This window comes from Zingiber officinale, chromosome 11A (genome assembly GCF_018446385.1).
Source record: "Zingiber officinale cultivar Zhangliang chromosome 11A, Zo_v1.1, whole genome shotgun sequence".
In the NCBI taxonomy this organism is placed as follows: Eukaryota; Viridiplantae; Streptophyta; class Magnoliopsida; order Zingiberales; family Zingiberaceae; genus Zingiber; species Zingiber officinale.
The window spans coordinates 91,671,820-91,681,230 of record NC_056006.1 but is presented as its reverse complement, the minus strand read 5'-3'; the positions used below and the strand labels follow the sequence as shown (position 1 = coordinate 91,681,230).

The 9,411-nt window shown below is 35.3% G+C and overlaps 1 protein-coding gene across 1 annotated transcript; it reads right to left on the bottom strand.

Moving 5' to 3' along the window:
• Positions 1-583: 583 nt before the first annotated feature.
• On the bottom strand, positions 584-6,829 carry LOC122031162 (E3 ubiquitin-protein ligase makorin-like). The gene is made up of 5 exons (XM_042590279.1): positions 6,673-6,829; positions 4,196-4,283; positions 3,299-4,089; positions 1,734-1,803; positions 584-1,075 (listed from the first exon to the last, which is right to left on the bottom strand). Exons 1-5 carry the CDS (start codon positions 6,681-6,683, stop codon positions 794-796), a joined length of 1,242 nt encoding a protein of 413 aa, XP_042446213.1. The 5' UTR covers positions 6,684-6,829; the 3' UTR covers positions 584-793.
• Between the last annotated feature and the right edge of the window lie 2,582 nt (positions 6,830-9,411).

The window sequence follows — 9,411 nt, the reverse complement described above, 5'->3', positions numbered from 1 at the left end:
ATTTTTTAGGTATAAATAGTCTAAAAATGAATATAATTCCTATTAAATTCAACATTTTAAACTTGAATCGAGTATATTTTATATTAAATTGAGTACGATGTTTTTCTTATTTAATATAATTCCTCCTAAATTCAGTACCATTTAAAAAAAATCTAATATATTTTTCATCTAATTGAGTATCATTTAAAAAAAATCTAGTATATTTTACATCTAATTGAATACCATTTAAAGAAAATCTAATATATTTTCCATCCAATTGAGGTGGAAAAAAAATCGTACTCAATTTGATAAAAAAAATATACTAGATTCTAATTTAATGTACTGAATTTAAGAAAATTTATACTTATTTTTAGACTTTTTATACTTAAAATATCAGGAGCAATTAGATAAGTATATTAGATTAGGGAATGAAAAATAAGATTTTTTCCCATGAGAAATACATACAAAGTTGCGTTTGCCAATGCATGCAAATTTTCCCTATTATTATCGTCTTATCGTGCATACTGATCAGGGTATCAATTTATAAATTAATTATTTTGCCAAAAAAACATCATTATTTTGCCAAACGCACTGAGAGAGTACATAAGTAAAACAAATATATCATGCATGATTGAGGATTTAGAAAATATACAATATCATTCATTGGATTGAAAATATATTGCAATCACAGGCTTTCGAGCAGTGAAGATGTGAAGTAATTCGCATCTCTAATTCTTTTTCAGAGTGCTGACTGTTTAATTCAGAAACAAGGGCCACAGGATGACTAAACAAAAATCAGTCACGAGTAATGAGGCTAAATATCTTCATAGCTTGCTATTCCTTCTTCATCCATCTGCATAAGTAGGAAACTCATTGCTAACAAACTGCCGACATCATCGTAGTCGTCGAGATTCTCCTGTTCCTCATCTGAATCGAAGAGGGCGGCAAGGTTAGCTAACTCGTAGTTCATAACAAGTACGAAACCATCCATTGCATCTTCATCCACTTCCTCTGGTCGTCTAGACCTGTGTGGGCGTGGCCTATATCTGTAAGACCTATCAGAATTCTGGCAACTCGCATTTGGCCGAATAGTGTGCTGAAAAAGTAAATGCATGGACGATATACACCTAAATCAATCATAATTGAAGATATCGAAAACAAAATACATTAACATCCAGCAACCTCACAGGAAGGAACAAAACATAAACAAGATACAAAGTAAATGATGACGAATCTTTCGACCAAGATTTGGTTGAGCCCTACACTTAGGTGTGGAAATTACAATCATATGGAAAGTGACAAATTTGTATATTGTGTTGATAATGCACTTGTAAGGGCTTTTAGACTGATCAACTTTTTGCATAGTCAACTTATATTATGTGACTAGCTTGAAAATTTCAGACTACAATTTGTTTAGAGAAAAAAATTAATAGTTGGAAATATTTGTGATACATATTCATTTGTGAAGCAGACAATTATTATCCATTAAGTTATTAATCATTATTCTACAACCTTGCTTGCACATTGCTTTCCGTCCTTGTTTACTGAAAATGCAATTCATATGTTTACTATGTTTTCTGTTGGAAGACGAATCAAATGTTCTTTTTTCCAAATATAGTGAATTTCAAAGACAGGATCACAAGGGAAAAAATATCAAAAAATTTCATGCTTTTAAGGAACCAAAAATATGAGGATAAAATAAAGTAATCCATTGAACAGTGATGTAATAGATAATCTAGTTGAGGGTTACTTACCTTGTAGAAACAGATAGCCCCAAAGGGGCATGTCCCATTTCCAAAATCAAAATACTTACAGTCAATTGACCTGCCAAAGGAAGAGTACAAGTATAAATATAAGAACACTTTCCACTAATCAGATTCATTGATGGTGGTACAATGAAATTACAAAGAATTAGTTCAAATAGGACGATATCGTAACTAGAAATGAGAAAGGAAACAATGGGCAGATTTTAGACAAAATTAATTAAGTAGAGGTTAGGATAAGAAAGCTACTTCTGAGGCTAAGGCTTAGTGCTAGGCTTTCTTAAAAAAATGAAAAATTAATGATGCAGACAATGACAATTATAGGCTTACAAGTTCAACAGAGGTAGAAAAAAGATAGTCATAGTTTAAAGGCCAAATAACTTAACATGGAACCCGACGTTGATTCAGATGCAAAGGTCCTTATTTTTCAGATCTTTTCGGTAAATGCTACACAAAACTCCAAACCTACTCCTACAAAACAACTTCAAGGACACAGGTCATTCGACTAATTTAAAATAAGATACCAATCATAACATGCACCAGTAACATACCTATAAAACTAGAAAGTAATCTTTATGCTTCATTTGTTAAAGTCTGATTTTCTATGCAAAGAAGAGGGTAATAGAGGTCCCTGTCAGACTCTTAGTTCAATCCATGGAGATGTAGGTCATTGTTAGATATCTTAATCCAATCCAGGATGACGTAGGTCATTGTTAGCTACCTTAGTTCAGTCCAGTGTGGTTACTTTCACCTTTTGTTTATGTTTGCTTCCAGAAGGCATCCTGTAACTTTCCGAAGCAGTAACTCAAATCAATTATCGTTCTTATGATATGAGTGTCAATCATGAGATTATTTTGATATATAATACACAATGAAAAGGACAAAATCACAACTCTGTGGTCCTTTTTTTCAAACAGATAAAAACATTGCTTTCCAACTCTACCCATGGACACCCTTACCAATCCATGGAAAATATCAACAACAACAACAACAACCAAGCCTTATCCCGCTAGGTGGGGTCGCTACCTAGTGGGGAAAACTTTGTTAAGCTCAAGTACATGGCCAAAATTCTTAAATCAATTCAAAATTAACCCAATCGTCCAAACCTATAATCTCCTTTGATTAGGCCACAACTTGGATATGGAACTAAACAAGGGTGTCACAGAAAATTAAGAACTGTCAGTACTTCAGCTCTACAACTAGAGGAAGTACTGTAAACGATAATCAGGAATATTCAACAGAATTTTATTCTTTATCAATGATCTGACAAGGTAGACATTTGAATTATGTGCCTATTTTTTAAGTAGAAAATTCTGTTACTCATGTTTCCACATAAGGATACAAGATTGAAGTAGACATGAATTTCAGAAACATCTTCTTCCTTTATTCACTTGGTGCTCCTATGCAGTGGAAACAAGAGAATTTACATGATTGATAAAACTTTAATCTTCCTAGCATAGAAGTTTGAAAATTATGATATTCACGGGCAAGAAATGGCCAGCCAAAGCAAAGAACAACAAAATTGAACATGAATGCAGGTAAACCAAACTTTGTACTTGAGTTTCTCTTTGTAGCTATTGATAATCTGTTGTTTTTCTTCACTTGTGGAGAACCAAGTAGTACTGGGAATGACAAAATGTGAATGCTGTCGGCAAACAGGGCAGGCCCTTAATGCAGTGTTCAAATCAATGCCAGAAGATGGAGAGTTACTACGCCAATTCCGAATGCATTCAATGCAAAATGGATGATCACACTCTGGTAATATTCCAAACTTCCACCGAGTATTTGTAGGTTTAGAGAGTACCCGTTCTAAGCAAATACTGCATTCTATTTCCTTACTGTGATTCAAAGTTTCAAGAACTTTGCTGTTTCTGTGACAAGATTCCATATGTTTGTCTCTTTCTTCTTGATGGAATGGATGTAAGCAATATTTCCCACAAATAGAACATAAGTCTCCGTGAATATGAGGGCAGCTCTCACCATGAGTACAACTACCAACGTGATTAAAAGAACAAAGTTGGACATCAAATGGAGGACTGCTATTATCAGAGACATGGATATTTGCATTAGTTGGAAAAGTACGAGAACCAATCGCCTGATTTTGTGCAGCTTCACAAGGTATATGAGATTGGCTTGAGGCTGCCAAAACAGTTGGAATACTAAAAGTTTGACTGGTGTCTTGATTTCTGGAAGCTCTTGATGGAAAAGAAACTCGAGAATAACTTGATTCTATTTGAGAACAAGGTTCTGAAGATGTTGCTACAGTTTCATCTCCAGAAACTATGACATGGCTAAATCTACATCTACGGCCATAGTTGCAGAGTCCCTTTTGATAAAAGGTACATACCTATCCATAAATACAAAGAAAAGAATTACATCAATGCACTGCACTGCACACCTTAGGATCAGAAATAAGTTGAAAAACATAAGATCAAACTATTGTGTTAACTTACTTTGTTACGTTGATCCCTCCAATCATGAGAAAAATCACAATACTCTCCCTTCAAGCATGTTCCACATGCAAAGTACTTGCAAAAAACCCTGTGTTCAAGAATACATATTAAAGAACAAACATACATCATTCATATTTACAATAGTCCTGAGGTGTTAGTAAACAAAGTTAAGACACATTGACTCCTATATAGAAAGAAACATTGTTGACTAGGATATAAATATTACAATATATCTACTATGCTTATGTTACAGTCGCAGCATCCTATTATCATCTATGCTAATTCTTCAAAGCTTAAAGCTAGACATGGAAAACCATGGCACCACATGCCTGAGAAATAGCGACGGCTAATAATCAATGAAGAATCAACTACCCATCTCATCAAGTCAACCAATTCTGAAATAATCAATCAGTAAACATGCTACAACAAGGGCATCAAGTTTGTTTCTTGTCCAATAGAATTGACAAAAAAAATTTTCCACACGCCAATAGGCATACAGAAACCTTCAAAACCCCCAGTGCAACAAGCAGATCCATGGTCATGAGTTCATCTGCAATTGTGAGCTTCATTCGCAAGTTCATCCATGACCATGAGCTTCATCTGCACATTCATCGTCGACTACAAGTTTGTCCTGACCGCAAGCTTTGTCTACAAATTTGACTGTGATTACAAGCTTCATCCGTGATTGTAGTTCTTCATCCACAAGTTTTTCCACAACCACAAATTGTTCATCTGCAAGTTTGTGTTTCACCAAGCTTTTCCCTTCTTCAGTTCTTTTCCAATACTCTACCGCTTGCTCCATGCCCTCATCATGAGTCACCTAATGCCATGAACCCCTCCTCCCACAAGTAAGGCTTCCTCCAACTCTTTTTCTTCTTCCTCCTCCTCCACTTCTTCTTTTTTCCACTCCTCCCACTCCTTGTTAGAGTAACTAACATCATTTGTCAGCATAAGACAAAACAACACAATCCTCTTGTTTTGTTCTGACCTGGGACCTAAAATTTCAAAGTAGTCAATATTTAAAACCTTAATCACATTTGTTAATCAAACCAAATGACCCTTGTAGGAAGGAACTCTAAATAGCAAGTTGTCTAATTCAGATATGATACTAACTCCTTTCCATAACTTAAACATCAACATATCAATGGATTCCTGCTGGGTGTTAAGGCCATTTTAGATCTCAGAATGCATAGAGGAAGGACGGATAATCTTTTATGGGGGAAAAAAATCTACCATGGAAAGGAAAGAAATGAAAGAGGGAAAGAGGGGAATAGCAAGAAGGAAAAGGAAGAGAACTAGGCGCAAACTTAACGAGCTCTAGCTGTGGGCTCGCTAAGAGACTTCAACCTCAAGGCGGCCTAGCAAAGAGCTCACTATGAGGCTGTAAGCTTGCAGCAGCCTCACTGCAAGCTGATGGTTAGTTCGCGACCACAAGCTGGCAGCCAAGTTACAGCTGCAACTTGAGGCTAGGACATGACTATGAGCTCATGGAAAGCTCATTGTGAGCTCCTTATTTGGCACAAGACAGATGTTGAGATGTTGTCAGAGAGTTTATTGCTTCGCTCAGGAGGAAAAACGACCTCTTCTGCATGATTTCAAGCAGACAAAAAGTTGAACAAAAATTGTCTGCCAATGGATTTTAAATCCGTCCCTTCTCTAATTATGCATCAATAGAGGAAATTGTCTCGATTCTTATGCAATCCATCCTTGCTCTGATGCATCCTTTAGGGTAAAGGAGCATATGTGTAATGGGTGGAAAAAGAAAGTCATGAAACATCTTTGATCAATAACTACATGCATGCCAGCCTGAGCTCACTAAGATCAGGCTTGAACGGACAACGTATTTTATTCAACAAGGATGTAAACCTTATCAAACTCCAACTAAACAATATCCTGATTTTCATCTCCATTATAATCCTCTTTTTCTACTTATTGTTTGAAATAGGGATGTCTTTCTAATGGTTAAATTCCTGCAATAATCATTATATTGCAACTTGAAGAAAATCCACAGTAGCCATTATATAATAAGGAAATCAAGCTACCCGATCTAAAAGGTTTAGTTTTTTCATAAGAAACTACAATATTAATCAAATTGAGAGCATCGAACGATTTCACCTGGAATAGCTCCTATGCCACAAAGACGAACATTTGGTGAAAAAAACTATATATATATATATAGTCGATATATCATGCCACGGACATTTGGGAAACCAAACACCTAGACAATTTCCAGAAAGCTAGCAAAACCATCTGATCCTCCTCTACGACCAAAACAAACAATCTATTAGGCTTATCAAGCCTCAAATATGCTAAAAACAATAAAAACAACAAAACATGATTGTCAACCAACCGAAAGGAAAAAACTAGCACGTCTCGGAGGCGTATCTAAGATCGAAAAGAGAAAATGATTAAAATATACTGGCAGCCAAAATACTTAGAATGGATACAGTCGTAGTTACGGATGGAAAAGGCATCACCTTCTCGGCATCGATGGAAGAGCAGAGAACGCTGATCGGAATCGAGAACGCCGGGAGGTGGAAGAGAGGCGCCCGAGGGTTTACTAAATTTACTATGCTTACATTTGGGATCCAAGTGCTCCAAGAAACAACCCTCAGACATGACAATAATTACGAAACTATCTCCAAAGCAGAACAGTTGTTGCTCTTGGTGTAATTAAAACCAAACCCAAGGGTAAATAGATGATGAGGTGATCTTCTTAAAAGACCCAAGAATTTGGGGTACCAACGATGAGTTGGGTGATACACGCACCAAGTAATAGACATGGGACCAGAGTGTGGTTGTCTGGAAGATTAGTTAGGGTCCTTTTTCGGGTTATATTGTCGGGGATACGACGACGAAGTGGATTGGAAGGTATTGTCTCGTTGACTACAAGACTTCGTATTTTAGGAAAGGCTTACAGATATCTCGACGCTTGGATTTTGGTTGACACAAATAAGCATAATTTAAGTTTCCAAATATGAAAGTAGTTTATCCTGACTTATTTAATAATCCTCCCTCGGTCTCTATGAATTTGTGGCAGCTTCCAAGTTGAGTTGTTCATGTATTTTACAGGTTCTTGAGAAATTTAACTAAAAACGAATTCCCAAGTCAAAACATGCTTCAACGTGAATCCATGAACATGATTTCTCCCAAGTCAACTTGGAAGCTGCCACACTTGATGCGTGCGGTCAAAAGGTAGGTTTACTCTATGTCAAAGTGAAGATGGATCAAATATGATCCAAAAAAAAAAACTCCTGACTCGGTCGTCTCAACAATTGACATTGACTCAATTTTAAATCTCGATATTATCTGTATCTCAATCTTAGTCTCAATAATTGACATTGGCTCAATCTTATATTCTGATACATTTACAAGGCTCAACTTTAGTTGCCAACATTGCTCCTGACTTAGCATTTGATTTCTGACACCATCTATCTGGCTTAATCTTAGTCGTCGACATCATCTATGATTCGGCCTCAATTGCTAACATCGTATACTCTCAAGACTACTCAATACCAACTTCAATTCCTCATTCTTGGATCAGACTCACACTCTATGTGGCCTCTTAAAGGTATGAGAGTAGATGTGGGTAAGGAGGTCACGCAACTACCCTATTAAGGATGACAATAGATCAGATTTAAATCCAACCTCGTATTAAATCTGTCCTGTTCGGGGCGGATTTAAACTCTGTCAAACAGGTTACAGAACAAGTTTAAACCCATTGACCGGGTTTAGAAGCGGGTTCAAGACGGGATTACGAGTTTAAATGAACCCGCCCCGATATATATATATATATATAGAGAGAGAGAGAGAGAGAGTATTGATATTGTGCGCGACGGGCACAGTGCGCGACTGTGCGCGTCGCGCACAATATCAGTGTTTTTTATTTTTTTTTTATTTTTTTTAGTTTTTTGAATTTAAAAAATTCAACATTTCCTTATTTAAAATTTAATATATAGATATATCCCCTAAACACATTACAATACTCAATAAATACTTAAATTAATTTTATTTTAATTTTATTTTAAAACCAAACACTATAACCTAATTAGAAAGCCTAAACCCTATAGGTAAAATCTAAAAAAAAATAGCTTTAACACTATACCCAAAGCCTGAACCCTATAAATAAAATCGTAAAGAAATTTTTTAATTATTTTTTAATTTAAAAATAAAAAAAATAAAAAAATAAAAAAAACACTGATATTGTGCGCGACGCGCACAGTCTCGCACAGTATCAATACTGTATGTATGTATATATATATATATATATATATATATATATACTAGTGTGATCATGTACACGCGTTGCGTGTGTAATATAATAATATATAAATTATTTGGGTCTTTGGAAATCTAAATTATTTGGATTTTCTAGTGTCACCCTTACGTTCAGAACCAAAAATTAATTATTTGAATAAGATTCGTTAGACCCCATGCAATAGTGTAAAAATGCAAGGGTGATGCTAGAGAATCCCAGCAATAAACTACTGTAACGGGCTTCCTTATGTAAAAAATTATTTTAATTTAATATTATACTTATCTTAGTAAAAGAAACTAAGAAAAGTATATTTTTTAACATCGTCGGCCTAAAATATTTATAGAAACTTTTTTGATCATAGTGTTATCAATTTTAAGATGTGGAGCTAAAGAGAACTATAATTTTTTTATATAAAACAAGCAGAAAAAATTAATGATGAGAAAAATTCATAATAATACGTTGTAGCTGAGTGATTGTTTCTCTTGTGGAATTACTAATAAACTTTGCAATTATTTTTAGTGTGAATAGAAAAAAGGACAGTAACATAAATTCATTTTAGGTTTCACCAAAGTTAGTTAGTAAAGGGGGAGATTTTTAATAAAATAGTAAGATATATATACCCGAATCGCCTGGTTTTCAAGGGGTTCGGGTCGGGGTGAGTTGAAAAAGTAGACGGGATGAGTCTGGATTCTAGTTTTTTTTTTTTTTGGTAGGACGGATTCTGGGATTGGCCAAATTTAGCCCGAATCCACTCCGTTATCATTCCTACACCCCATTATTTAGAATCGTTTCCCTGTAAATACTCCATAACATGTGTTGCTCGATAAATGAAAAGACGATTATAAGATTATTAAATCCGGTCTCCTAGATGCTTCCCTCCAAATACATAGTGCTTAGTGAATGATAACTAACGGCTATCAGATTTGGTCCCTTTTGTTGACTCACACTAGGAAGATGG

Bases quoted from the DNA above. Each gene is read 5' to 3' on its own strand.
- LOC122031162 (XM_042590279.1), bottom strand. The intron at 1,804-3,298 runs GTACAAAGTTTG...TTCCTTTGGCAG, and splicing joins AGCTACAAAGAGAAACTCAA to GTCAATTGACTGTAAGTATT. The intron at 1,076-1,733 runs GTAAGTAACCCT...TTACTTTTTCAG, and splicing joins GGGCTATCTGTTTCTACAAG to CACACTATTCGGCCAAATGC.